Below are 26,716 nucleotides of genomic sequence, written 5' to 3' on the forward strand. Positions count from 1 at the left end.
GCCCTTTTCAGTTTTTTTGGGGAGGGGGGGGGGGCGGGGGGATTTGTGTTGAGTTCCAATAAAGGGTTCACAAACTTATTGTGTGATTGTTTGGTTTAATTGTGCTGAAAAATAAAACTTTGGTGACTTCAAACATTGTTGTTTGTCTCTTGATTTTACCAGCAAGGGTAAAAACGATAGTATGGCTTCAAGTCAACTTGCTCCACAATGTTGGTCATCCATTTAAAACACACTGCTTCCAAGAATTAAAAAATATGGAAGACGCTTCACCTCCACAGGCGGTAGACCCCGAGAGCAATAGCCAGGCAGGAGAAAACCGTGGCTGTGGAGACAACACATTTTCCAATTCTAAACATGTCAATCAGCGGTAAACGCCCAAGCTGTGAAGTGACGGGAACCTGCGAGGTAGCGGATGGTCTCTAGCTTGAGGGACTCCAGGACTGTTTTGAGCGAGGCCACCTGCAGGTCCATCTTCTTGCTGGTCTCCATGTTGTCGTGTTCTAATTCTGCTCTCTACAACACGTACAATGACATTTTCCATAATGACATCACTCGGGCATTGCTGCGATGGACTACATTCTTCTGGGGACTAAAACCGCAAGCTTCAGAATTTTTTAACTTGAGTATATAGTAGTACCTTTTGGTGGAATTCTGTGCTGGCCTCCATCAGTTTTCTGTTTTGTTCTGTGAACTGATAGAACCCAAGTTGACTAGGTTGGGGGGGGGCGCACGACGGAGTGGCGGCGCTTACCATGTCGGAAACGCGGCTTCTCTCCAGGTTGATGTCCAATTTGGTTTCCGCTTTGATTTTTTCACTCTCTTCCTGCAGAGAGCAAGCAACGTGTTGAACGTGTTGCCGGTTTGGCAGCTCACGCAGACACCGATGGACTCACTTTCAGTCGGTTCTGCAGCTGCTCCAGCTCTCGCTTCATCTTCTGAAAGATAATACATATAGTAGTTTTGTGACAAGCAGGCTCCCGTGGAAGATCCATCCGCCGAATCGCTACCGCATTCTCGGAACGCAGGTTGGCAAAGTCGCTCTTCTCCAGGATCACCATGTCCTTCCTGATGGCGTCCAAGTGGGCCATAATCTGCTGCAAGGCAATTTCCTAAAAGCAGATTTAGGTTTTCACCATCGTGGTCGTGGCTTTCTCATTGACGGGGTCCTTCCTACCTGATGCGACTTGGTCACCATGTCCTTGTAGACGATGTCCAAGTTGGCCGTCGCTAACGTCACCAGGGCGGAGACGATCAGTTCCGCTTGGTGCTTCTCCAAGCCTGGGATGTGATGATAACCATTGACAAAAACACCACCCAAATATTATATTCCTTGAGCATCCTCTTAAATCCTCGGTTTCGCCACTAAAATTATTCTAAAGAAACTCCAGTCTCTTCCTGGTTCAAAATACACTGGAAGATTGATCATTGAATTCCAAACGGATTGGACGTCTATCGCCGTCCGTCACCTCACCACTACTCGCCAGCTCTTTCATCATGGCGTAGGAGTCGAACGTGAGCTTTCGCTGCTCCAGGGGAGTTAGTTCGACTTTCCTCACGTCAAAAGTCGCCGTCGGTTTGCCAATATGGACATCTGTTCCAACACAAATACAACTTGGCGAGGTAAAAGGACACCAAGGACGAATAGAATGTCCTCCACGTCATGTTTAATTCACCTCGCTTATTTACCTCTCCAGTTTGACAAACGCCGGAGCGTCAAGCGCCGCAAAATTCGGTTCATTTTGACTCCCGTTTTGACTTTTAAAATTTGAAGTGAAACTTCAAGTATGGAAATGAACTTCCTGCTTTGCAGAAGGAGGTGATGTCAATAAAGTTTTCAATCGACACAACACGGGAACCATCATGGCGGCCGCCTCGGTGGACCGAGGCAGCTGGTTTCCAGCCTTAGCTTTGGGGGTTTCTCTGCTCAAAACTCTCTTTATCAACGCCTAGTGAGTCGAAAACCTTTTATTTCAGTCATTTTGCATCGTTTGGGACATTCGAAACAAACTGTGTTTTATAACAGGCTCCCTGCACTTTGTCAGCAGACTGATAACGCAGACTGAGTAGCTAAACTGTATAATTGTATTATTTAAGAGTGATATATCTTTATTTATATATTCATGCCATTTTTTTTATTTAAACGCCGTCACACGTGCAATTAATTTGTAGACAAAATCTCCCGTTCTGGCAAATGTGACGTGCGTGTATGTCATTTGATGCTGTGTAGTTTTACAGTGACAATATAGCGCTTTTCAACATTCTACATGTTCTTGTGTAGTCACTCCACCGACTTTGAAGTACACAGGAACTGGTTGGCCATCACACACAGTCTTCCAGTGTCCCGGTGGTATCATGAGGTGAGTCTTTTAAATAATAATAATCTTCTATTAACTCCCTGGTTGCCATTGACGGTGACCAAACCCTATTTAGCATCGTCAATGTCATTCAAAAAGTTAAAAGAACGTTCATTTCTACATCATCATCTGTCTTCTTTTTCCTTGAAGAACACATCAGAGTGGACACTTGACTACCCGCCGCTATTTGCCTGGTTTGAGTACGGCCTCTCGCACTTTGCTCGCCATTTTGACGACCAGATGTTGGTGGTGGAGAACCTGAATTACTCCAGTCCGGCCACCGTCCTCTTCCAGAGACTTTCCGTCATTTTCACCGATGTCCTTTTTATCTACGCTGCCAGAGAGTGAGTGTGACCGCCGTCAGTCCGACTCATCTTAACCCCTGTGAATATTTGGTCTAATTAAAAAAACATCTTATGTCATCGTGCCATTCCTCTTTAAAAAAAAGATTAAACATGCAACATGGGTGCATTTTCAGTTCCCTTTCTGTCCATTTTGTGATTTTCCTTGGTCATTTCTCAGTCACTTTCTGCTGATTTGGGTCATTTCTACGGTTCCTTGTGTGCAGGTGCTGCAAATGCATTAAGACTCAGAAGGGCGCCTTGGACATCCTTAATAGTCCGTCCTTCGTCCTGGCTGTGCTGCTGCTCTGGAACTTTGGACTTCTGCTTGTTGATCGTATCCTTCGTGAGCCGAAGATCAAGTCATTGATGTCGTCATTCGTCCTTGATGTTTTCTCCAAGACATCCACTTTCAGTACAATGGCTTCCTTTTTGGTTTCCTGCTGCTGTCCATTGCCAAACACCTGCAGGTAAATAAAAAAAGCCCCTTTTGCATCCATTTCCCCAGCCAATCAGCTCATTCTCCTTTGCAACAGTCTCAACACCTGCAGGGGGCGCTGCTCTTCGCTATTCTGCTCAACCTGAAGCACATCTACCTGTATGTCGCTCCGGCTTATGGCGTCTTCCTGCTGAGGAGCTACTGCTTCATGCAGGACCGCAGCGGTGCGACGCCCACGCCGAAACGATTCCGAGGAGGCAACCGGGCGGGTCCGTTGCGACGACTTTGTGCATTTTTGTGCGCAGACGGCTCCATAAGGTGGAGGAGCTTCAGCCCCGTGCGTCTCGTCGCCCTCGGCTGCATCGTGGTGGGCGTCTGCGCCCTTTCCTTCGGCCCTTTCGTCGCCATGGTGAGCGAACGGCGGCTGTCAAACTCATTTTGTCGTCGTGCTTTCGTTCAGGCAAACGATAGAAACCATTGAACTCTGTCGCAAATGAACGTTCACGTTGTCATTTATTTTGATAGATTGCCCAACTCTTTTTGACCATTGTAAATCTTTCTTTAATTTTTTTTCTTCATCAAAAATGATGACGTTTCTGTGAATGCCTTCTTGCCCCATCACAAGCAACGGCTCAACTGACAAATGGCGTGTGGTGTGCGTATCGCAGGGTCAAGCGTCTCAGGTGCTTTCTCGCCTCTTCCCTTTCAAACGAGGCCTCTGTCACGCCTACTGGGCGCCAAACGCGTGGGCTCTGTACAACGTCCTGGATAAAAGCCTGGCCACCGTGGGTAAGAATTCCGTCCTTTTTAGTCCGTAGCGGAAACTGAAAGGCCGTTCTGTTATCGTCGCTTTAACGCTAACCCGGAGTGACAACTTGCATCTTTTGTTTTTCCTCTTTAGCTCTTCGTTTCAAGCTGGTGAGCGAGACGACGCTACCCCGGGCCTCCATGACGGGCGGATTGGTTCAGGAGTTCCGCCACTCGGTTCTCCCGTCTGTTAGCCCGTTTGTCACTATTCTCTGCACCCTGCTGTCCATGCTGGTGAGACGTGGAAAGACGCCATTGTTCTCCTTCATTCAAATTTACCGTCTTTTCCATTCGAGTCACTTTTTCTTCACAAACTTGATTTTCTTTTCTGCCCAATTCTAACGTCCAACACATTAATGCTGGCCATCTTTTGTGACTTACTAGCCGGCGTTGGCGTCCATCTGGCGCCGCCCTCGTGGCCCTCGGGGCTTCCTGCGTTGCCTGCTGCTGTGCGGGCTGGCTTCCTTCACGTTTGGCTGGCACGTCCACGAAAAAGCCATCCTCATCGCCGTCCTGCCGCTGAGGTTTACCGTTGCGTCGTCTTGTTTTTTTCAGTGTCCACATCCGAGGTTTAAAACGTGTTGTGTTGTTGTCGTCCCGTCGTAGTCTGCTGGCAGTGGAGAGCAGAGAGGACGCGGGGATATTCTTGGTCCTCGCCACCACGGCTCATTACTCGCTTTTTCCACTACTCTTCACCCCGGCGGGTACGCATCGCACACCGGGGAACGCTAGCCGACGTTCCGCGTTCGGTCTATTTTCATGGTCATTCGCCCATTGTTAAGTCAACGAATTCATCGGAAGGGCTAGTTTTCCCACCGTCGAGGGCTCTAGACGCCCAATCCATTTTGTCTGCGATGTTTTGGTAGGATTTCTAGTGTGTGTCGCTAACCAATGTTGCATTTGCAGAGCTCCTCCTCAAATTTGCACTGATGCTGATATTCACCATTTTCTCGTTTGCTGCTCTGACCAGACTCCACAGGTGCTAAAACTAGTATAGCTACTCTGTCAATATTTGTGTGTTTTTGTGGCTAGCCCGCATACTTTAACCCGCAGAGATATTTTACGTTCACGTGTATTTCTTTCAGCGCATCGGGGCGTTTGCTTCGGCCCCCGGAGGCCTTCTACCTGTCGGGCTTGGCCGTGGTCGCCGTGGGCTGCGAGGTGATCTTCCCTTTGTCACCGTGGCAACGGAAGATGCCCTTCCTCCCGCTGCTGGCGACGTCCGCGTACACCTCCCTAGGCGTGGGCTACTCTTTCCTGCGTCTGTACGCCACGATGCTGCGACGGGACGGCGGAAAGTCCAAACGATCGTGAGGTGAACTCATTTGGGGAGCGAGCAGGAACTCAAAAGCTGTTTACCCGTCGTGCAGTTTCTGCTCCTTGCTGTGTTTTTGTCCTGTTGTTTCTCTCAAATAAATATATTTCTCATACTAAAACTGACTGTGAATGAGTTAGATATATTTATTTATTATGTGAAGAACTATTCAATTTCAGTTTGCCAATTAAGGGCACAATTTATTTTTTAAATTGTAATTATGTATAAGTACAATGAATCAAAATATTGTATTACAATTTATTTCCCCTTAGGGCAGTACTATTAAATTATAATCAACTATAGGGGCAATATGAAGAAATAGAACTTTGCCTACGCAGTTAAATTCCAAACAATATTGCACTTATTGTCCTTTTAGTTTTGTTACCATCAAATTTGAATCTGAATATCACAACAACAGAACAAAAACCCCTGAGATTGAAATTCCATTTTATTATTCATAAGGCAACACAATACTTGATTCGTTACAACGAAATCTCATATTAAAAAAATACTTTTACTGTAAAAAAAAAAAAATATCTATTGCACAAAATCATTACAATCAGGCATTAGCCTGTTCGACCCTGAGAAACAGGTGCGGGGGTCTTAGCTTGATGCTACACGTTCTGCTATCCTGGTTAGTAATAACTTACTGAGCTGATTTGCATTGATTATCACCAGTTCACATATTGCTTTGCAGTTTAGCACTTCTTTTAACTACTCGAACACAGCTTTCAACCCATTCCAATATTGAGTAACAGCTTAGCACGAATGCTCCTAACGAACTCGTTATCGGTTAGCAAACAATAACAGATTTTTCCGACGGTAGTGTTGATTAAAACTATTTCAGGTGTTAGCTAGCAAGCAGCATTACTTCCAATGGAGTTCTAATACACGCAACTAGTCACTAGATTAGCCCCGATGCCTAAATGTTTGGTTATCATTCACCACCAATATCCGGACAATCCACGCCAGATGAATCACTGCCAGAGATGGTAATGCTTTTGTTTTTACAATATTTGTCAGATACTTCTTTACACTCTCTTAATTTTTCTAAACGGCTCTAAATGTTGCACGGTTGTTCGTTTTTTTCCCAGTCAATAGCAGGTAGTGAGTTACCGAACATTTTATCGTTTATCGTTGTGGGAAAGTATGTTAAAATTATCGACAGAACTTCTAGTCTAGCGTGTTAGGCACATTAGTTGTTTTTTAAAATTATTTTTCCTTAACACTGTATAACAAAGTAACACCAGCGTACTTTGCTATAAATGTCCATAATAATTTTGTCAAAGTGTGTTATCACTACCATTTTGAATATTAGGGCAACGCTGAAACGAAAAAAAAAAGCATGGTTATCAAATTTGAAATATGCCCCCAATTCTTAATTTCAATGAAATTGAACATGCAGGCACTAAATCCCCGAAGCAGAACAGTTGTGTGTTTTTTCCAGGCTAAACTATTTGTGCATATTTATAGGAGAGATAATATATAATATTTTTTCGTCCATCTCATGACAGTCCTTCTCTGGAATTTGTAGATTGTTTTTAACAGCATTTTGGTATCGTTTCTCGGTCACCAGCTGACTATGTGCGACCCTCTACGATGATGACCAACACCGGCGTCAAGTCCATCAGGTTCTTCAGCATTTCCATGATGTCTTCGTGGTTTTTGGCACCCTCGATGAACTCCTCCAGGGTAAGCTCACCTTTGCCGATACACAAAGTCAATAGGCGAACACTGGGTGGGGGGACAAACACGGGACTTTTCTTTGCTTTACCTTCTCCATTGACGTCAATCTTTTCAAATATGAGCGTGACGATGTCTTCGGGGTCGATGTCTCTGTTTCGTGTGATGTCCTGGATCGCCTGTTGGGGGAGACATAGCTTCCGTTCACAATTCGTCTCGCGTGGCTCTGAATGAAGTGAGTTTTTCGCTACCGGACTTCCAATCCATCTGAAGTGGGACGGTGCCAACGAATGAAGCTTCGTTCACTTGCTGCCAACGCTCCCACTTCAAATGGGTTAGAAATCTGGCCCTAGTAGTTAGTTAGTTAGCTAGCTAGTTAATTCCTGAGCGCCAAAATGAGGTCAAGATTGGCGGTCCCCACTCCCGTGCTTCGTGATCATCTAGTTGAACAGATTAGCACTTGCCCGACTTCACACTTAATCTGACAACCTTCACGACCAACTTTTGATCCAACGTTTCCAATGTTCTCTTTTGGTTTCAAATGCATTTCCAAATTTGAAAAATGCAAATAGGCTTTCACTCTGGGTTTTCAAATTGAAAAAACAAACAAGGATAGTGAGTGATTTGTGTGGCACGCACCAAAGAAGAAATATACATGCGTGCGTGCACGGGGGGGTTACCGAGAAGATGGTCTCCAACTCTTCCTTGTCGATCTTTCCGTTGCCGTCCTGGTCAAAGAGTTTGAAGTACCACTTCAGCTTCTGGTTGATTTCCCCTTTGAGCAACAGACTTATGGCGGCGATGTATTCCACAAAGTCAATGTAACCGTCCTGCACCAAGACAAAAAAAAGATGTCGTCTACTTATTTCTGGCCAAAATATCTGGCTAGCCCACCAAAGAACCATCAAACGCGGTGGTCTCCCGTTTCTCCAGACGCCCCAAATCGCCTTTTGTTCAGACTCTTGAGACCGATATACTCATTGCTCAGATCTTAGCTAAGAACGCTATCGTGGCTAAGCCAATTAGACGACGATCTGAAAGGAGACTGCTTCTTTTGCAGGGATAGGGAGGACTTTGGATGGGCAAATTGACCTAAATTCTTCTTTAACAATCTTTAATCTTTAACAAAAAAAATGGCTGAGTGTTAAGACCTACCGTATGCATGCATGTGCATTTATGTGTATGTATGTATGTATATATGTGCTAATATGTGTATGTGTGTATGTATATGTATAAGTGTATGTACACGTATGTGTATGCATGTGTGTGTGTATATACATATATATATATATACTTCAGAGACACGCTTATTTGTTTATATATTTATTCATGTATTTATTTAATAACTTACTTATGACCTATCTATTTATGTCTAAAATGCTTTTCCTATTCCTGCATCCTCACCCTCTTGCTAGTGTGACAACGAAATTTCCCGAATACGGGATGAATAAAGTTATCCTTATCCTTATAAAGCTAAAAAAAATACGTTGAATTCTTTCTAGGCTACTCATCGACATAACTAGTGTAAAATTTAATTTTGTTTTTATGAATTCATCATTCAACAAATAAAGACTTGACATTTTGTTGGCCAATGTTAATATCGGGGCCGACATGAACCAAAATGTCATCATGCTCATATACAGTATGGTGATGCCAGATCTTTATAGGTTTGATTATTATTATTGTTTTTCAAAAATAGTCCATTTTTCAAAAGTGGAGCAAAAATAACGTAAATAAAGTGCCAAACGTATATCGTTTTCCCTCCCTCCATTTTTCCTGTCAGACTCTAAATACAAAGTAATAACTTCAATGTAAAACCCAACTTTTTAACCCCTTTATTGAATAACTGACCTGGATTTCATTATTTTTGGCCGATTTAACAGCAAGAAAAAGCTAGCCTGGCAAAATATTAGCTATGGACTCTTTTGAGAACTTTTAGCATCTTTTCATTGGACCCCCCAAGGTTGAAATTAAGAGGGTCTCACCCCATCCATGTCGAAGGTGTAGAAGACCTGGTCCACGTAACTGTTGGCGTTCTCGGTCAAGCCCTTCAGGCCCAAGATGGTCTTCAGCTCGAATAACGTGATGAGGCCCGATGGCGATTCGCGCATGAACATGTTGTACCAGTGGTGCATGTCCTCCGACAGGATGTCGTCCAGGTTGGAGCCGTGGTTGCCCATCGAGAAAGGAGAAAAGCCTTGTCCGACCCCGACCCAGAAAGGAGAAGAAAAAAAAAAGCCTACGTCTGGTCGGAGGTGGAACCGCCGGGACTCGGTCTGCCTGCCGGGCCCGTCTCTGCGCTCAGTCCATGGCGGTGATGGCGACGGGACGGGAGCAAACCTCGGGATGCCCTAACCCTCTTAGATCCCGGACGGAGGGAGACTAAAGAAAGCTCCCCTAATGGGATCAGGCCACCGTGCCGCCGCCGCGCTGTCCTGAGCCTCTAACCTGGCCGGCCCCGCCCGCTCCTTCTTATATAACACGCTAATCACCCGGCTCATACGGACGCCGACATCCCGCATTGGAAGTCAGTCAGTCAGTCACCCGCATGGGCTGACTCAGCAATTTCATCTCGACTTGGCCGTGCTTTGAGTGCCATTCGGGTCACGGCCGGCCACAAAAGTTGAATCCGGGGCGGCGACCGCAATTGCGTGTCGACCTTCAATCCCACCACTAGGGAGATATGTTCCTACCGTTCCAGCGGAAATATCAACATAGCTACTCTTAGTCCTCTCTAAATGTGGCATCATCTTCATGTGTCGCAATCAGTTTTCTGGAGATCAACGCTACAGCCTTCCCTCCGTTATTGTAAAGAATTTTTTTTTTCTGCTATTAATTTTTTTTTTTTTTTAAAGTAAAGTTGTGAAAATCCACGCTGAAACTCCCAAGCAGAAGCCACTCCCCTGTCTTCTACTTGTTACAAGGACTCGGCACTGGAGAGAAAAAAATCTTATTATTAAAAAAAATTAAGTTCCTAAAAATGCGAAAATCCACGTTGAAACTCGTAAGCGGAAGCCACCCTTGCTACAAGGACTCAGCACTGAAGAAAAAAACGGTAGTTATTATAGGGGTGACCCTACTTTGCGAATTTCCGATGATCGCGGCGGACATGTCTACGTTTACCGCGATATTCGAGGGATTACTGTACTTGTCTAACTGCTGTAAAAATCCTTATCTGAAACATGGGTTTGACATAAGGCAGGATTTATTGATGCTGTGAGTCACAAGTTACAATATTTTGGTTTGGAAAAAAAGCGGAAATGATTTTTGGATGTCAAACCCCGGAACAAAATAAAAACATTGTCATGACTTTAAAGGAGGTGACCAAATAGTGTCCGTACCTACGACAGAAATCTTCTCTTTCCACCTGTGTGTTTATTTGTCGGGACAGTGTCACCAAATGTTGCATCAGAGCGCTAATCCAAATGAGATTCCGGCCTCGGCAAAAGAGTTTCCCTCCTCATCCCTCCCTTTCCTTAAAAGGACCTTGGCCAGGATTAATGGCGAAGCCACCCAGTGGACGGGGGCCAAATTTTGGGAAGCCTTTTCCGTACCTAAACCCGTCCCAGGACCCGGGGAAAATCGGAACGATGGCTCGTGTCCAGTGCTCCTGGTCTTTGCTTTGGTTCTTGTGGTGCTGAAGTCCACATTTTTGGTTGTCTAAGACGACAATGTTACATTTTGGACGACAAAGGCCTGGCGTCCACTTTGGATGTCATTTTTCTCAGAAACCACATCATGTAAAAAAGACAATGCTCGGTTTTTACGCTCATTAGCCTAAAAATCAAAGAGAAAATACAAATGCATGCCTTGCAAGAGTTTGGCTCTTAGACTATCTGCCTGCCTGCCTGCCTGCTTTTGGCTCCAAGCACAGTCCCCGCACACCGTTGTTGGAACAATGGCTCTTTAATACAAAGTCAACAAATTGCTTTTATACAATAGATAGGGATGAGAATGTGACCAAAAAAAGCGTGCATATCAGTGTGATTTTGCCGTGAATTGGAGTCCCCGTCTCACTGTCTCGTATCGCCGGTCAAAATATCGCTGGCTGGCTAGCAGTCACTGCGTTTCAGCTGCGTCGGCTCGCAGGGCTTCTCGATTGTTATTCTGATCTTCCGCCAAAGTCTTCTCCTGCTTTTCCGCCTCCACGCCGACGCCGTCTCCACTTTCCTTCTCTTCTTTGTCCACCCGCCGCTCATCTTGTTCGTCATTGGCCCGCTCTTCCTCTGGGCTTGGGTCGGATTTGTCCTTCTCGAGGAGACTGGGATTCGGGTCGCCCAAGACATCTCCTCCCGCTTCCTGCCTGCTTTTCGGCTCGGGTCGGCCGGCCCGGGTGTCCGCGTCCTCCGAGGCCACGCCCACGTCCTCCCCGCCACTGGATTTTCTGTGGCGGCGGGACGGAGGGCGTCGCCTGAGGGAGTGGCGGGCCCGGCTCTGGGGAGGGAAAACAATTCGTCGACTACGGGAGGGAAACAAAGCAAAAAGGCCGGGACACTCTGACCCACTTTGTTTACGTTCACCAAGAGGGCTCCCTCCGTCGCCGTGGGAGGGGCTTCAAACGACGCCGGCCCCTCCTCCTCCGTCAAAGCGGGCGACGACAGCGCGGACGAGGGGCTCGCCGCCACGGGGCCGGGCGAGGGCGGAGGACTGAACGGCGGCGGCCTGACGCCGGGGCTCCCGGGCGAGGGCAGCAGGGCGGCGGGCGACAGAGCCAGGTTGGCCTAGGAGAGGGAGGGGCTCGGCGCCGGAGTAAAGAACGTCCGGCCGCTGGCGGACTCACCTGAAGCTTCTCGATCAGGGCGGAGTTCCTCTTGACTTTGACGGGAGACGTCACGCCCGCGGCTTCCTGACATTTAAAGTTAGATTTGCATGTCAACTAGTTGCTGTGCTAGCACGTACGCTAGCTATCTGTGTATATGCCCAATTTAAAGATCTGCAAGGTATTCATTGACGCCGCCAGAATTCAGTAGCCCGCTCTCACCTCACGCTCGTCTCCGTGGCATTTGGGCAGTTGTAAGGTGCGAGGCGGTCGCCGGCGGACTGGCTTTTCCTGAAAAAAAAAAAACGTTAACTGACCATAACCAATGCCAGGCGCCACCCTCCGAAATGCAGGAAATCGCTAATGAAGGCTAATTGCAACCATGACTAATAACAACTAGACCTCTGACCATGTGGTGGTTCAAACCTCATTCAGTACTACTACCTTCTAGTACAAAAGGCGTTACCGGGAAATGTCATTTTAACCTCTGTGACCTTTGACCTCACAATTTTATCACCTCTTCCGCAAATCTGTTCCCAATCCCTTCATTCTTGTTGAGTTGTGTTGAATCCAAGTCTGACCTTTGACCTCGCGACTCCAAATTGAACGTATTTAGACAATGCGGAGGTCAACGTCATCCGCGAAAGGTTCATTCATTTGTAAAATCCGTAGTGGACGACTCATTGGTAAAGCAGCTTTGACAAACTTACCGTCTCACCGGCAGAGGGAGGAGACGAACCGGCGAACCTTCCGGCAAGTTGAGCCACGGAGGGCCGCGAACAAATCCGCTCCTGACGGACGGACCAATGGAGGATGAACAAAAGGGGCGGGTGAGTTACAACACACAAGCGCACACACTCGCACGCACACACAATGGCGCAGCTGTTTACGCCACATTAGTCCATTCCAAGCGCGTGGCTCACTTTCAACAGATAATGAACTCGCCACACAGCCTGAAAGTCGGCTATCTTGGCGGCGCCGCATCACATCGCATCCGCCAACTAAACGGAGATGACACTTTAAAATCGCCGCGTTGCACTCGGCCTATTTGTCGTTCGACGGCAGGGAAAGGCAGAACAGTTATACGCACTTCCTCTTTTTAATGGGTGGCTTAGGCGTCACTCACAAGGATGGAAGTCTAAAAATGTACCATTTTTTAACATCTTGTTTCTGGTTGCGGTTGTTGAAGTTTTTTCACGCCCTCCGAAATCCAGTCCCGCCGTTTCAAATAGTCCAAAAAGTCAAAAGCGTCGCCTTGAAGGCTCCGTTTAGCCGCTCATTAGCGTATAAACACGGGGGGCGTAAAAGGTTAGAATAGTGCCGTCAACTGAACATTTTTTTCATTTACGCTATCAATGCTCACGTTTAATTCAACACACAACGCGCACCCGATTATAACGCTCTGCAATTGTTATTATTTCTTATACTGTTTTATTTATGGTTATGAAAAGTATTATTATGCAATTTACTGGAGCAGAAAGTTCAGACATGAGGCGCACAATCCATTGGAGGGAAAAATCAAGGATTTGAAGTAGGCCCCATAGTCCCCAAAATACCGTAATAATGTAGCTCCGATTCTGTTGAACTTTTTAGATCATATTCATGAGAAGAGGTGAAAATGTTTACCTGACTTTCTTGTTCCTGTTCCTCGTGCATGGTTGTCCCTTTTGCAAAAAGCGCCACTTCACTGAGCTGCACGCCGTTGGCTCATCTGTTTAAGAACCCAAAAAAGTTGGAAGTGTCAAAATGAGTCGATGAATGCATTTCTAAGCCGAGCACGAGGTTCGCTTGCGTCTCTGTGGCGTGGCGCGGCGCTTGCAGGAAGTCGAGCGGTGGCTCGCTGTTTCGTCACCTCATAAATCAGCCCAAAAAAAACAACAACAAAAAAGGCAGGCCGATGCGCAAATTACTGACGAGTTTAATGCTTCAACCCTGATTGATTGATTGATTCCATTTAATTGAAGGTGAAATCCCTTTTGAAAAGTGAGCATTGTCTTTCCGAGAGGATTGCACCACGTCCCCAGGAAGTCGGCCATAACGCTTTCCGTGCCATTGACGTGGCTAGACGTCCTATCACGTGGCTCTCAATGGAGCCAATTGAAACTCGTGAAATGACTTTGTGGAGATGTCCAATCCATTTGAGGTGGGAGGGCTGTTCGTGACCGTGTGAACAGCTTCAAAACAAATAAGAGAAGATTTAGCATGCCACTAACAGCCTTCCGTTCTGTTCATTTAAACCGGGATCCAGAACCAAAGTGTCCACATCTATCCACTTTGAGTTCTTTGCGGCGGTCTAATAAAGCCATGTACGCGCGCATCAAATTTTGGTGGACGATCATAAGAGCAAGCGCCTCCCGATACGAACCACTACGGCAACAATGGCGGACGCGCACAACGTTCGAAGCAATTTACCTCCATCCCGCCGCTGGCGCCTCGGCTGCGTTGTGTCCGCCCGGTCGGTACGTGCGAGAGAGCGCCGGCAGGCAGGCAGGCCTGGCGGATAAATATAGAACACTACAGATACGCAGCGGCTCATGTTCGGTCACATGTTTATCATTTCTGGCGTGCACGAAAGCGCTTCTTCCGCATTCATTCATTAACAAAAGTTCAAGCCTTCCAATATCGGACTGGGATCGCTCTGTAGTGGATTCGAACTACCGGTGAAAAGCTTGGAGGGGGAGATTTAGACCACCCGGGCGGGCGGAGGTCTCCAAACGTCGCTTGCTTTGGCCTGTTAAGTGGCTATTCTGGTTGTTCTTCATCTTCTTCTAATGGGCACTAATGCTCTTGCAATGTGGTCGTTAGGTAAAATGGCCCAGTTGCTTTCTATGCTATTTCTCATGTTGTGTTGTCAGCGTTGAGGGCAAAAGTATGCGCTTGTTTTCACTAAGTGAGGCGTCAATCTCGCGATGCCTTTGAAGAGGAACCCACGCCACAACCCCTCCCAAAAGATGTCTCCACCTGGCAGGGAAATTGGCTCATGACGACCAAGCACTTTCACTTCTCCTTTTGGCTCTTTTGGGCCCCCAAAAAAAGGATTTTCACTTCTATCGTGTCCGACAAGGAGGTGCGTTCATTGTACTTTGTCAAGTTTCACTTGTCCTTAACTTGGAAGTGCAGAATTGAAGTACTTTTTTTTTTGTTTGTTTACAAGCTTGAACGAATTCTGTCAAGTCAACCATCAGGTGGTCCGTTGTCGTTCTTCTTGTGGACGCCAACTTTGAACTGGCACGCCTCTGCCATTGGGCAACCGAGCCTCTTAAAAAACATACGGCCATTATCTATTGATCTTCCGAGCCCTTGATTTTGCATCCAGGCGGATGAATTAATTGTGGAATTATAGCGAGGAGTTAGCCAGTAAAGGGCAACCTTCTGTAGGTCAGAAAATTGCCAGTAGAGGTCACGCGTACCCGGCACGTGGACTTATTTGTGCCTGTTGGTCACAAGTTTGCCAGTAGAGGGCAGTCTTAAGCACAATGATTGTTTCAAATGATGTTCCTATATCGAAGTGCACAGTGAATATACTTTTTCCTTTGCCTAGTTGTGGAACTACTTTGCAAGCTACTCTTGTTAATGACATTTTTTGAAGTGCTGCTGTATTTGGTTTCAAATGTTTGAAAATGTTTTCAATAGTCCATCAGAATGAGATAAAAAAAGGTAGTCACAGGCATTGTCTTTACTTTTATTAATACTACACAACATTTGAAATGTGGATTTTAGGAACTTGTACCAAAAGGGAGGGGCCATTCTTTCTCTTCAACAATGCTTTTCTTTGCATAAATACTTTGCTCAGAGTATATACAGTTGATGTCACATCCTGCCTCAGACACACACACACACACACATTAGTGCTGCGCGACATATGGCAAAAATAATTCTCATCTATCATCACTATTCGTCATTTCTTCTTCTTAAAAATGGTTTTGAAGGCATTTCTGCGACGGCCGCCCCCCGCAGCGTCGCCCTCCTCGCGCCCCTCCTCCGCCAGGCTCCGCCTCGGGGGCGCGGGGACGGCCGAGTAGAGGGCGGGGCCGTCGGCGCCCTCGGCCGTGAAGCAGAGCGAGCGAGTGGAGCAGGAGGAGGCCAGGACGCCCGCCGTCGAGGAGGAGGTGCCGCTCAGCTCCCCGAGGCTGGAGCTCTTTCCCAGGCCTCCTCCTACTCCTCCTCCTCCTCCTGCCGCGATTCCGTAGGTCCGACCCCGCGGGGGCCTCGCCGACGGGCCGTGGCAGAACGCCAGGGGCGAGTCCGAGTCGTAGCCGTCCATAATGTCCCTGCGTGTAGGAGAAAAATTCAAATATTACTCATTCCATTTTTTTCACTCAAAAAAGGGGCCGTCAAAACTATTTATTTTTCAATTTGGGGATTTCATACTAAGGAAAAACATTTCTTATTGCATTAATATAATATAAAATGGAGAAATATGCTATTAATTCCATTTAAAAAAATAAGTGGCGACGCATAATTGACTTTGTGGGCCATAGAAAAATGACAGATGGGGCCCACAACCACTACTTTGTTGCTTGTGAGTAAACTCCCAAAATGCAAAAGCTGCCTGTTTATCCCCCCAACTAACCTCTGAGAGCTGAACATCAAGGTGGAATCTCCCATCCTTTGCTGCAGGGGTGTCAGACTCTGAGCTGCTGGACACACGCCAAGCGTTACGTACTCTGCGACTATAGAAGATCCAACTCCATTCAAGTCGAAGCACTAGAGCACCCTTTGGCTTCATTGTTTACTTTGATTTTTTGCTAGTAGGAAAAAAAGATGGGCGACAACCAACCAGAGAGTTTCCATGGCGAATGGTTATCCGCGATGCTGCCCAGTGGCCAGAGGTCACTCACTCGCCGCTCCATCTGCCAGGCTGCATCTGAAGGCATCCCACCAGGAGTAAAAGCCCAGACACTATCCGGAGACGTGCTTGTCAGAAAGCAGAGGAAGCGACCTCGCCCAAAACGGACGCCCTTCAACGGCTTTCCGGAAGAGCCAAAAACCGACTCACATTTCAGCGTTCCGGGCGACAGGATGTCCTCGTCCATGTCGTCCAGGTCGTCGGACAGCAGGAGGTGGTGCTGCGGGCTGGCCGGACGCAGGCCCAGGAAGGACGGCTCCAGGTTGAGGGCGACGGCCAGCGCGCTCAGGCCCGGGTTGGTGACCAGGCAGAAACCCGTCAGGGACTCGATGTTCTCCCAGCGGTGCAACTTCTCCCGCAGGGCGGCCGTCACGTCGCCCAGGGCCTGTCTGCGGGAGACGCCGGGGTCGCCGTCCCCGTCGTCACCGTCTGGATCAAGCGTACGTGGCGGTGCTGCTACCGTGTGCAAAGAGCGCTAACTTGGCCGAGAGGATCTTGTGGTCCACGTCGTCCAGGGAAGAACTGTGAGCCACGTGGAAGGTCCCGAAGAGAGAGTTCCTCTTCTTCTTGATCTTCTCGGCCTGTAAAGTCAAGGGGGCGCAGCGTCAGCGTGATGGCGGCGACGGGCGCCGGCAAAAGGAGCCCTCCGTCCCATCTACTCACCCCCTCTCTGGCTTGCAGGAGCTGCTTCTCGGCACTCTGCTTCTTCACGTTGTAGTACTGAACTTCGATCTCGTGCGTCAGTTGCAGCCACGTCTGCAGCGCCTCCGGCGGCGAGCGGCGAGCCCGCGACTCCAGCTCCCTCTCGGCCTTTTTCAGCGCCATCCTCACCTGCGTGCGACGGCGCCCCCGGAAATTAGGTCCCGATCCCAATCCCGGTCCCGATGCCGCTCCCAGACCTGCTCCAGCTCCTCCTCGGCGTACTTCTGGCGACAGCGCTCGTTCTCAGCGCCCTCGCGGAGCTCCCGGAGCCGCTGGGCTTCCTGCTTGGCGCAGTGGATCTCGTTCCTCAGCTCCTCCTCCACCTTTACCTTCTCCACCTGAACGGAGCGTTGATCGTCTCGGGCCTTTTGCAGCCTCGCCACGACAACGGAGATGACAAAAAAAATAGCTTTGGCTCACTTCCAAACGGACAATCGGCGACATCCGATTATGCCGAGGTCAACGTGGTTGGTTCATTCCCTCCCTGCTTCAATCGGATTGGACGCCTGGCCCCGCCAAAGTGTCAACGAGAGCGATTAATGATTCATTTCATCTGGGAGGCCTATCATGGTAGCATTTGAAAGACTCGACTCGCCAGCCGAGGCCGGTAGACGTCTCATCCAATTGCCGAATGACATCAGCCAATTCATTTGAAGACGGGCATTCTGTTCTAAAGCCACGCCAGCAGATGGCGCCGCCGCCCGCCCAGCACGAAGACCAAAGTGCGCAAAAAGCCTACGACTGGCGGCGACGTCAGCGCCCGCTCGAGTCCAATTGAGTGGCATCGGCTCTGCCGAGCAGCTGAGTACACGGCGGCGGACAATCCCCGGGAGTCTGCAGCTTTAATCCCCCTAGCGCTACAGTTTGACAGACTGTCAAAGACTCGTCTCTCGGCGTCCTTAAAAGGACTTTCCACTCACTTCTCCTGCATGTCCAGCAGGCTTTGCTCGGCCCTCTGAAGACCCTCCAGGTCCTTCATCAGCTTGCTCAGGTCGTCCCTGGACCTCCTGGTCTGGACGTAGGCGAACCAGCAGCCGCCCAGCGCGGCAAGCACAGACACGCCCAGAACAATGTCCTTCCATCGGTTCTGTAGGACTTTTATCGCGCGCGCACACACACAGGCAGGCAGGCAGGCAGGCAGGGTTATATAAACAGACAGCAACAGATGACGGAGGCTTTCCAGTTTGAACTCCAAAGAAGGCTCTTTGGATTCATACTTCCTTTTACTTATCAATTGGAAGAAAAAAAAGTTTTTTTCCTTGTAAATATTGGATATTTTTTCTCAGGGGTCAAAGAGGAGGAAAAGACGGCAAATTCACAGTTCTCTCAAAATAGCTTGCGTTGTGCAGGACGAACCTTCACCTGACTTTTAAAAACAGGTTATCGGGGAGTTGAATTCAACGTTTATGTTAACGCCCTCCCTCGCGTCAGATTGGCTAGAAGTTGTTAGTGCTGGACTCGTCTTTTTAAAAGAAAAATAGCGCCATGGTCAGTTTAAGTCAGCTCGGCATACCTGGCGGCGGTCCAAAGAGGACAGTGTCCAGAGCCTTGAGTTGCAGCTTCTGAGCGTGACTGCGCTCTGAAATTTTCAAAAGCGTCCCAGTCAGGGTCGCGTTCTTCACGGCCAGCCTTTAAAAAAAAAATAGAGCAAGATGAGTTCACGTTCACGGAGGCGTGTCCTCCTCGCGTGTAGACCGTGACACGTACAGGTCAGTGTTACCTTGGTAACGCCTTGCCATCCAGCCCGTGTTTGCGGAAGCTTTGGGCGTATTGGGGGAGCTCCACGCTGAGCTCAAGCCACTCTTCCACCTGCTCGTCGGTCCAGTTATACACTGAAAACGTACCGTTGGCGTCAACAAACGCCACAGCGTTAGCACCCTATGGTTTTGGGCTTGTTTTTGAACAACTCTTCAATTTTCTTGCAAGCTTTAAAGTAGTGTAGATTTGATGTTTCCACCTTCCGATTTCTTCCAGGTGCGCCAAATGTCCCCCACGCTGATGCGCAGGTCGGCACGATGGAAGCTGGTGTGCTTGGCTTTGGGGTCGTGACACTGGAGATCCTCCCGCAGGAACTTTGGAAAAGGTCAAGACGCAAACAGGTCAGTCAACTCCTTTGTCTTTTATTTCCACGAGGGCGGGCGTTTAAGGTGTAACCTCGTCCGTCTCGGCCGCGTCCACCGTGCCGTCCGCGTCGTCGTCCATCAGTCCGTGAATGCTGCGGATGGCCTCAAAACTCAACAGGGCGTTCTCGTCCTCGCACAGTTGCCGGTCCACGGTGCACAACTCTAAAAAAAAAATGTTTCAAGATAAAGACTTATTGTGGAGATACGTTGGGGAAAAAATACAGAAAACCTATTCACCAAGATAACCAAAAATGAAGAATTTACGATGAAGGAAAGAGTATATCGTGGTCTAATAGAACATTTAAAGTTGACCAATTGTATACATATACACACACTATAAAAATCCCCTTAGACTTTGACTCACATCTTGTAAATACATTTCATTGTTGTTAGTTAATGTTAGCCGTTAGCTTGCAGCCCTCCCCCCCTTTACTTTGGCTATCTTGGTCGCTATGGCAACTAAATGGAGTTGCACAGATCACAGCCAGAACTTTATGCCTACATTTGGTCATTTGGGCCCCTGGAGAGAGTCTGGATGATCACTCACTTGTGTGTGTGTGTGTGTGTGTGTGTGCGCTCGCATACCATAATAGAAACTAAAGAGCAAAGACACTCGGTGCACATTTGAAGTCATTTGGATGGATCGTCTGGGAAGCACACTTAAACACCGTAAATCAGAGCCGCACAAACACGCTGGCTCGTCTAGCATTTAGCCCATTTGTATTTTCCTGACATAGCATCCCCCCCCCCTGCCATTTCTCTGGGAAAAGCGCCTTCTCGTCGTCTTAAAAGTGACGTTTCCACCCAGTCTATTTCCGTCCCAACGTTGGCTTCCTGTAATGTGGCGCGGAAGTCGCGGCGGTCGGCTAACCGCCGACTATCGCTGGCGCGCACACGTCACGCCGACGCTCTGCACTTCCTTTCAAACAATGGCACATGTATTGACACCCATAAAATATTACTGTGTACTACCAATCTGTTTTGACTGAGTGACGCAAAAGGGGATTGGACGTCTAGCGGCGTCAATAGCAGCCAATGAATTCATGTTCACTGCTACTAACCCACCTTAGTAAATGTTTTTTGATTGATTAAATCCATGGTTAAATCATTTGTCCGGAAGAGAGTAGCGGGGGTCCAGGTATGCACGCACCACGGCACCCCGTCCCTTCCGGCCCCGCCCCACATACCTGAGTCTTGGCGAGAACGTTGATATTGGCGATCTGTCTGGGTACGGTCGCCCTCGCCGACCCCGACGCTCAGGAAGCACAGAAGCCACAAACAAGCACGCGCCATATCTGGGGTGACGAGTACACAAAACAGGAAATTATTAATAATATTAAACTGCTCAGATTGGAAGAAATGGATATATAAATATATATAGATCAATCAAAAGTGGCTAAGACTAGGCTTTGTTTTTGCAAGAATTGAGTCGAACAGGATCAAAACGAACTACGACCCCCTCTACTCGCTTCCCAGAGACATTGAGATCACAACCAAATAGTGAGCATGCCATCTACCGGCTAACTTACAAACTACAGGCAACAATAACTCTGCAAGTAAATCATCACCCCCGAGACAAAAACATGACATATATAGCTGGCAAATTGAATTGTGATCTGCCCATGAACAGTATCCCTTTGAGTTTGTCTCCTCCCCAAGAAGAACAAAGTGAGCGAGAACTTGAGACCTCCCTGTAGAGATTACACGCAGTGACATTTTTTTTTAGAGTTGAGACCGATTTTTATGGGTTGGAAGAGTTGCAAATACCATGAGTTTGTCTTTTAAAGAAAGTTCAAAAGATAAAGACTTGGTTGTTCTGGTCTATTTCTCGGTCTTGGTGATCAGAACACTACGTCATCTCCCCTCTCCCAAACATCAAGAACCTTCCATTTTCCCCACTAAAAAGAGTTTGCGCCGGTGGTCGGAAGTCAGGCAACGGTTGAGCTGCATGTCGACAGTCCTTGTGAAATGTGGCCACAAAAGTGTTGGTTATCAAGTCAAGTCAAGTCATGTCAAGTCATGTCATCACTCACTCATGTGTGACGGCAGGCAGGCAGGCAGGCACCGTGGCTTCCTCCTATCTAATCCATGGAAGGGAGGGACGTCGACGTCGCCGTCCGATCCGATCCGATCAGATCCGAACGAGCGGAAGTCATCAATGAAGAGAAAGAGAAGAACCCGCTTGACGATCTGACACTTCTTCGGCAAGGGGCAAACTCAGACAGCTGCGGTGGGAAGAAAAAAAACGAAAAAAAAAACGCCAAGAGTGAAGAGATTGGCTCGTGCTGCCTTCACGGAGCCTCACCCAAAAGGTTTGCTTCCTAAAAGCTCCTCTCTTTGGGCCAGGGCCAGGGCCAAAACCATTAAAAAATTCCCGCTGCACGGGTTTTGCAGATTGTGATCATTCATCAAAAGTAAATTTACAACGTCATATTCACCGTCATGGTGTCATTTCCATCCGTTTACTCAAACGCACACAAAAAACACTCCCATTTCAACTTGTAAATTAGGTCTTTGAATATGCACTGCGACAATGTCAAAAATAGTTTTAATGTCACCGCTTTCCGACTAGGTGAATGTCCGGAACAAAAATATGACTGTTTTACCTTTGAAAAAAAAGGATGATTTTCTTTAAATTCGTATTCCGCAGTTGACGCGCTGCTGTTGTCTTGTCTGGTTTTTCAAGATTCTCTCATTTCCAATAGCGCGTGTGACACTGAAAGGCATCATTGAAATGACTTAGCAACAGTCAGGGTTTGCCCCCTGTTGGCCAAAAGCAAAAGTGCAAGTGTACTGCTTTATATGCCATGAAACGGACTCCTGGTATGCACATTTTCACCACCAGACGGCACTATATTGACAGCCTTACCCAGCTATATATTTCAGAATTTTGAAACCTTTATAGGGCAGGCATTGAGAAGCAATTCATTAAAAAGAAAAAGGAAAACAACTCGAGTGTTTTGGCAGCCACAACCTGTTTCTTTCTGTTTTCACTCCTTTTAAATTGAACGGGAAATGATCCAAAATGGACACAAAGATTCCCAGAAACGAATATGACGGCAAATCGACAGGAAGTGACCCGGAAATGTCCCCAAATGACAGGACGTGGGGCAAGATCAATGGAAAGTGACTTAGAAAATCAACAGGAAGTGTCTCAGACGCGCAACATCAATTTAAGGAGTCGCCAGTGGGATTAAATTTAGCAGCACGAATGCTCAATGAATATGATTAAGGTTCCATTCTTTTAAATGAGCAGAGATAGGGAATGACCCTTTCGAGGGAAAATCCTGGTCATAATGGTGGTTCCAATGTATGTTTTGCAGGTGGCCCTCAAAGCGGATCTAGTCTCTTTGGAGTAGGTCCGCTAAGAGTAGTACTTCCTGATGGCAGTCAGGACCCATTGGCAGCGTGGTGGAGGACAGTAAACTTCCTCTTCCTCTGCCTTCTGCTGCTGTTGTTGCTTTGACGCTCCACCCCTCCACGCTCGCTCGCTCGCTGGCACGCACTCAGTCCCTCACAAACATCGCACGAAGCGGACGGCGCGGGTGTGATCGGACGAGGCCGACGACGGGTGAGTGAGGAACTTTTTTTGCTCCATCTTTGAATTTGCTGAAAATGATCACTAGGATATCACCAGTCATTTTGAACATTACTGCTCGTGTAGCACAATATTCCAATTACGTCGTTTGTCCTGGTGGATGAGCCAATATACTACTGTGTCATGGTCAAATGTGGGTATTTTACGGCAAAGCTTCACTTTTTTGCCTCTTTGGTTTTAAGGTGGTAGAAGACTTGCTTTAAAAATGGTTCATTTTTTTTACATTGAGTATGTAGTAACTTTGCCATATGATCAAACTTGTAGCCCAGGGGCCAACTTTTGCTCAGGGGACAATATTTTGCGCCCTCCCTGGGCATATCTTGCCATGGGGGGGGGGGAATAATAGGTATGAAAAAAAATATATTTATCATCATTTTTAAATACATTGAAATAATTGAAGGATCCCCTTCGAAAGAAAGATCTATTATATAAACATGACCAAATAAATAAAATAACGGTGGACTAGGAACTAGAAAATATATATAAATAAATCCAAGTGAAAAAAATAAAATGGAATTTAAAAATGAGAATCTGGGCCTAATTATGATAGGTCAAAAGATCTTTTTAATATCAAATCCCTCTTTTCCTCACGACCACAACACGCGAGTTAAGCTAATATTATCTCTTGAATCCACGTCCACGTCTACTAGCGATAAACTTGTTTGAAAAGGCCGCCATTGGACGTCCATCGTCGTCAAAGGCAGCCAAAGAGTTAAGGACCCCAGGGCAAACCCTTCCTGCTTCACGTTCAACACACACACACACACACACACACACACACTTAGTTCCTCTATTGTCGACGGCGCTATGAGAGGCCCGATTGTTCAGGAGATGAAATACCGTCACATCTATTGGACGGACATGTTGGCTCGTCCACCAGGACTCCCGTCGGAATAGGAAAATGAAATAACAAAAAAAAAAACACCAAATGACTAATATCAGACGTGTTGAGTCTTCGGTAAGAAGCGATTAGTTCCTCAACAGGTCAGCAGACATAAAATAGACATCTCAGCTGACCAGAAGGAAATGTCGCATTTTTTTTTATTTTGCTCACTTCCTCATAACCAACGCTCACTTGATGTGAAGTGCCGGCAAACTTCGTCTTTGTCACGGACCACCTCGCTTACCCAAATATTTGCCACACCAAGTCCAAATGAATTGGACGCCTAGCACCGTTAATCTCAGGTAAACTAGGGTTAATCAGTTAGCAAATAAATGATATTCTATTTTGAGAGTCAATAAGTCATTGACGCACATTGTTGAGTTAAAAAAAAAAGGCCGGAAACAGTAAATATTGGCCTTTTTCAAATGAAAGAATGATTCATTTCATCCATTTGTCGTTTAAAAAGGGGAAATGTATAGATTTTTTTCTTCTTCACAAAGTGTGGCTGGCACTGGAGATGTCCCCTTGGTTTCAAAATGAGACCGCAAGGACTTTTTGCTTCACAAAAGCTTCCTTATTTTAGTCAAACGTTTAAGTTTCGACAGGACAACATTTCAACACCTCTTTCACCGTCCCGTCTACGTTCGTTCATTCGGAGTTTGGACAGCCCCGCTCGAAATCGGAACACATTTGGGGGTGACTAAGGCAAGCCTCGTGGATCAACTTTTTACTCCAACTGGGTGGAGACCACAGACATCTTTTTTTTATTATTATCTTCCCTTTCCAAGATAGCTTTCAGTAAAAGGGGCCGGCTTGGTAAAGATGTCAGCCATCCTAAGGGGTTAAATCTTCTTCCAGCAGGACTCGGATCAGGTTGGGCGAGGTCAGATCCATGGGTCCCGGGAGGCCGGGCCGCATTCTCAAAGTCTGGATTTCATTCTTTGACGCCACGTGCGCCGGAATAACACCACCCATAAAAGAGCCATAAAAGTCCCCCACAAATGTGTGTTCCAAAATAAGGAAATTGCAAGAAGTACTACGTTGTTAAATATCTAATGTCTAATCCATTCAAACGTTTTGGCAACTTGTGGTGGTGACGGCCGCTAGGGAGCAGTATAAATCATACATTACATTTACGTATACTAACAGTTTACTCTCTTTTTTCTTCTCAGGAGCCAGACGATGGGATGTCATGAGTCTCTAACCAATTAATCCAATTCAATCCGGTGGACAGGTAAACGTGCGAGCAACTGTTTATTTGAGTGTCTACCTAGCAATTGGTCGAAAAACCGAGTCCAAAATGTAGCCTGACTTAGGATCCCGAGTCACGCCTGTGGAAAGTCGGCGTAACGTTTGTCTGTCGTAGGTGGCTTAGATCATGCAGACAATCAAGTGCGTGGTGGTGGGCGACGGCGCCGTGGGGAAAACCTGCCTCCTCATCTCCTACACCACTGGAGCTTTTCCTAAAGAGTACATCCCCACCGTCTTTGACAACTACAGCAGCCAGGTGCGCAAAAAGCTTTCTCCGACACCCCCGGCCGGAATGGAATAACGGACCGCCAAAACGGCCCAAACGGCCCAAACGGCCAAAACTGCTCGGATTTCAGGTGACGGTGGACAGCAGGATCATCAGTCTCAACCTGTGGGACACGGCGGGCCAGGAGGAGTACGACCGCCTGAGGACGCTGTCGTACCCGCAGACCAACGTCTTCATCATCTGCTTCTCCATCTCCAGCCCGGCCTCCTACGAGAACGTCAAACACAAGTGGCATCCCGAGGTAAGCCAGCGAGGCGAGGGGCGGAGTCCCGTCCCCGTCCCGTCCCGTCCCGTCCCCGTCCCCGTCCCGTCCCGGCTCGGACGGAAGGAGCGGACCTTAACCGTCCCGTGCCCGCTCTCCCGCAGGTTTCCCACCACTGCTCCGGCGTCCCCGTCCTCCTGGTAGGCACCAAGAGCGACCTCCGAAACGACGGCGAAACCCAGAGGAAGCTGAAGGAGCAGAACCAGGCGCCCGTCACGCACCACCAGGGCGTGGCGCTGGCCCGCCAGATCCAAGCCGTGCGCTACCTGGAGTGCTCCGCCCTCAACCAGGACGGCATCAAGGACGTGTTCGCCGAGGCCGTCAGGGCCTACCTGGACCCGGAGCCCGCCGTCACCAGGAAACCTTGCGTTCTGCTCTGAGAAAGGAAAAAAAAAAAAACAGGCCAGGCTGGCCAGACTCTTTGAAACGCGGCCACCGGGATGGCCCAAAACCAACTGCACCTGTCAACCCTCCCATTTCAAACTGATTAGACACCCTCCATGGTATCCAACAAGTTCATAACCCATTTGCCTCTCCACATCAAATCCACAGGAGCAGACTAAATTGAAACAAATTCTACACCACCAAAAAAGAGCGCAGCATTTTCTCCAATGACCAGGCAGAAAAAAAGATCTCCCACAGAGGAAGACGGCGCCGATTGTCCGTCCTTTCCGGCAACTCCTGGCAGCCGCCGGGAAGCCGCTTTCTCTTCCTGTCTACAACTTCTTCTTTTTTTCTTCCTCTCCAGCAGTGAGGGAAATGCGCCACTTGCCTGCTGTGCATTTTGAAAAGCCAAATTTCCCCAGAGGTGCTCTCAAAAGGCCTGTAATCTGTCAATAAATATTAGATCTCCACCGCGTTTCTTTCAGATGGAAATAACGGCCAAAAGTTTATCACTAGTAGAAGTCAAATGCCAAAAAATATATATATATTTTTTTAAATTATGGAGTGGACGTCCCAGACTGTCAATGGCATTTAAAATGAGAATATATCCTAGTGGTGAACTGCAGTAGGGCAAAAACAAGACGTATCTGAAAAATGGATACAAAATGTCCACTAGGGGG

At 47.6% G+C, this 26,716-nt stretch overlaps 6 protein-coding genes across 9 annotated transcripts; 2 read left to right on the forward strand and 4 right to left on the reverse strand.

Annotated features, from left to right (window-relative positions):
• Nucleotides 1-75: 75 nt before the first annotated feature.
• On the reverse strand, nucleotides 76-1,854 carry ccdc90b (coiled-coil domain containing 90B). Its single transcript, XM_077591762.1, has 9 exons — nucleotides 1,687-1,854; nucleotides 1,472-1,591; nucleotides 1,175-1,278; nucleotides 1,008-1,109; nucleotides 894-935; nucleotides 752-823; nucleotides 638-691; nucleotides 399-513; nucleotides 76-322 (listed from the first exon to the last, which is right to left on the reverse strand). The coding sequence occupies exons 1-9, from the start codon at nucleotides 1,736-1,738 to the stop codon at nucleotides 267-269; spliced, it is 717 nt and encodes a 238-aa protein (XP_077447888.1). The 5' UTR covers nucleotides 1,739-1,854; the 3' UTR covers nucleotides 76-266.
• alg8 (ALG8 alpha-1,3-glucosyltransferase) lies at nucleotides 1,484-5,381 on the forward strand. 2 transcript variants are annotated; one of them, XM_077591761.1, is made up of 14 exons: nucleotides 1,484-1,620; nucleotides 1,811-1,949; nucleotides 2,279-2,357; nucleotides 2,505-2,698; nucleotides 2,923-3,032; nucleotides 3,098-3,165; nucleotides 3,232-3,358; nucleotides 3,440-3,543; nucleotides 3,803-3,923; nucleotides 4,036-4,175; nucleotides 4,326-4,465; nucleotides 4,548-4,645; nucleotides 4,848-4,920; nucleotides 5,027-5,381. In XM_077591761.1, the coding sequence occupies exons 1-14, from the start codon at nucleotides 1,584-1,586 to the stop codon at nucleotides 5,253-5,255; spliced, it is 1,659 nt and encodes a 552-aa protein (XP_077447887.1). In that variant the 5' UTR covers nucleotides 1,484-1,583; the 3' UTR covers nucleotides 5,256-5,381. The 2 variants fall into 2 exon arrangements, with proteins under 2 accessions (XP_077447887.1, XP_077447886.1); XM_077591760.1 differs by having other exon boundaries at nucleotides 1,487-1,620; nucleotides 3,098-3,358.
• A 305-nt stretch (nucleotides 5,382-5,686) lies between these two features.
• guca1d (guanylate cyclase activator 1d) lies at nucleotides 5,687-9,384 on the reverse strand. The gene is made up of 4 exons (XM_077592005.1): nucleotides 8,925-9,384; nucleotides 7,620-7,769; nucleotides 7,031-7,118; nucleotides 5,687-6,958 (listed from the first exon to the last, which is right to left on the reverse strand). The coding sequence occupies exons 1-4, from the start codon at nucleotides 9,117-9,119 to the stop codon at nucleotides 6,837-6,839; spliced, it is 555 nt and encodes a 184-aa protein (XP_077448131.1). The 5' UTR covers nucleotides 9,120-9,384; the 3' UTR covers nucleotides 5,687-6,836.
• Nucleotides 5,896-26,506, forward strand: rhogb (ras homolog family member Gb). Its single transcript, XM_077592004.1, has 9 exons — nucleotides 5,896-6,248; nucleotides 6,833-6,948; nucleotides 12,423-12,528; nucleotides 19,224-19,348; nucleotides 22,696-22,943; nucleotides 25,026-25,087; nucleotides 25,220-25,360; nucleotides 25,461-25,631; nucleotides 25,757-26,506. The coding sequence occupies exons 7-9, from the start codon at nucleotides 25,232-25,234 to the stop codon at nucleotides 26,030-26,032; spliced, it is 576 nt and encodes a 191-aa protein (XP_077448130.1). The 5' UTR covers nucleotides 5,896-6,248; nucleotides 6,833-6,948; nucleotides 12,423-12,528; nucleotides 19,224-19,348; nucleotides 22,696-22,943; nucleotides 25,026-25,087; nucleotides 25,220-25,231; the 3' UTR covers nucleotides 26,033-26,506.
• Nucleotides 10,127-14,166, reverse strand: dub (duboraya). Its single transcript, XM_077592002.1, has 7 exons — nucleotides 14,111-14,166; nucleotides 13,325-13,409; nucleotides 12,409-12,489; nucleotides 11,921-11,989; nucleotides 11,720-11,785; nucleotides 11,445-11,660; nucleotides 10,127-11,373 (listed from the first exon to the last, which is right to left on the reverse strand). The coding sequence occupies exons 2-7, from the start codon at nucleotides 13,352-13,354 to the stop codon at nucleotides 10,999-11,001; spliced, it is 837 nt and encodes a 278-aa protein (XP_077448128.1). The 5' UTR covers nucleotides 13,355-13,409; nucleotides 14,111-14,166; the 3' UTR covers nucleotides 10,127-10,998.
• stim1b (stromal interaction molecule 1b) lies at nucleotides 15,367-21,682 on the reverse strand. Of its 3 annotated transcripts, none has more exons than XM_077591995.1 (14): nucleotides 21,406-21,682; nucleotides 20,560-20,667; nucleotides 19,404-19,534; nucleotides 19,207-19,321; nucleotides 18,970-19,081; nucleotides 18,763-18,878; nucleotides 18,170-18,344; nucleotides 17,447-17,624; nucleotides 17,211-17,378; nucleotides 17,028-17,128; nucleotides 16,698-16,936; nucleotides 16,479-16,565; nucleotides 16,272-16,338; nucleotides 15,367-15,969 (listed from the first exon to the last, which is right to left on the reverse strand). In XM_077591995.1, exons 1-14 carry the CDS (start codon nucleotides 21,407-21,409, stop codon nucleotides 15,597-15,599), a joined length of 1,974 nt encoding a protein of 657 aa, XP_077448121.1. In that variant the 5' UTR covers nucleotides 21,410-21,682; the 3' UTR covers nucleotides 15,367-15,596. The 3 variants fall into 3 exon arrangements, with proteins under 3 accessions (XP_077448121.1, XP_077448122.1, XP_077448123.1); XM_077591996.1 differs by having other exon boundaries at nucleotides 16,272-16,335; nucleotides 21,406-21,679; XM_077591997.1 differs by lacking the exons at nucleotides 19,404-19,534; nucleotides 20,560-20,667; nucleotides 21,406-21,682 and having other exon boundaries at nucleotides 18,957-19,081; nucleotides 19,207-19,313.
• Nucleotides 26,507-26,716: the final 210 nt, after the last annotated feature.

The sequence above is a fragment of the Stigmatopora argus genome, chromosome 22, assembly GCF_051989625.1.
Source record: "Stigmatopora argus isolate UIUO_Sarg chromosome 22, RoL_Sarg_1.0, whole genome shotgun sequence".
Taxonomy (NCBI): Eukaryota; Metazoa; Chordata; class Actinopteri; order Syngnathiformes; family Syngnathidae; genus Stigmatopora; species Stigmatopora argus.

Bases quoted from the DNA above. Each gene is read 5' to 3' on its own strand.
- dub (XM_077592002.1), bottom strand. From the start codon at position 13,354: ATGCACGAGGAACAGGAACAAGAAAGTCAG. The intron at 12,490-13,324 runs GTAAACATTTTC...TCCGTCCGTCAG, and splicing joins AACAGGAACAAGAAAGTCAG to GAGCGGATTTGTTCGCGGCC. The intron at 11,990-12,408 runs GTAAGTTTGTCA...TTTTTTTTTCAG, and splicing joins CTCCCTCTGCCGGTGAGACG to GAAAAGCCAGTCCGCCGGCG.
- rhogb (XM_077592004.1), top strand. From the start codon at position 25,232: ATGCAGACAATCAAGTGCGTGGTGGTGGGCGACGGCGCCGTGGGGAAA. The intron at 25,361-25,460 runs GTGCGCAAAAAG...CTCGGATTTCAG, and splicing joins TTGACAACTACAGCAGCCAG to GTGACGGTGGACAGCAGGAT. The intron at 25,632-25,756 runs GTAAGCCAGCGA...GCTCTCCCGCAG, and splicing joins AACACAAGTGGCATCCCGAG to GTTTCCCACCACTGCTCCGG.
- guca1d (XM_077592005.1), bottom strand. From the start codon at position 9,119: ATGGGCAACCACGGCTCCAACCTGGACGACATCCTGTCGGAGGACATG. The intron at 7,119-7,619 runs GTAACCCCCCCG...CTCCCCCAACAG, and splicing joins AGTTGGAGACCATCTTCTCG to GCGATCCAGGACATCACACG. The intron at 6,959-7,030 runs GTAAAGCAAAGA...GTATCGGCAAAG, and splicing joins GATTGACGTCAATGGAGAAG to GTGAGCTTACCCTGGAGGAG.
- ccdc90b (XM_077591762.1), bottom strand. From the start codon at position 1,738: ATGAACCGAATTTTGCGGCGCTTGACGCTCCGGCGTTTGTCAAACTGG. The intron at 936-1,007 runs GTAGCGATTCGG...ATTATCTTTCAG, and splicing joins ACCTGCGTTCCGAGAATGCG to AAGATGAAGCGAGAGCTGGA. The intron at 692-751 runs GTAAGCGCCGCC...GGGTTCTATCAG, and splicing joins GAAGCCGCGTTTCCGACATG to TTCACAGAACAAAACAGAAA.
- stim1b (XM_077591995.1), bottom strand. The intron at 18,879-18,969 runs GTAACACTGACC...TTTTTTTTAAAG, and splicing joins GATGGCAAGGCGTTACCAAG to GCTGGCCGTGAAGAACGCGA. The intron at 15,970-16,271 runs GTTAGTTGGGGG...TCCTACACGCAG, and splicing joins TTGATGTTCAGCTCTCAGAG to GGACATTATGGACGGCTACG.
- alg8 (XM_077591760.1), top strand. From the start codon at position 1,584: ATGGACATCTGTTCCAACACAAATACAACTTGGCGAG. The intron at 1,950-2,278 runs GTGAGTCGAAAA...GTTCTTGTGTAG, and splicing joins ACTCTCTTTATCAACGCCTA to TCACTCCACCGACTTTGAAG. The intron at 3,359-3,439 runs GTGCGACGCCCA...TTTTGTGCGCAG, and splicing joins CTTCATGCAGGACCGCAGCG to ACGGCTCCATAAGGTGGAGG.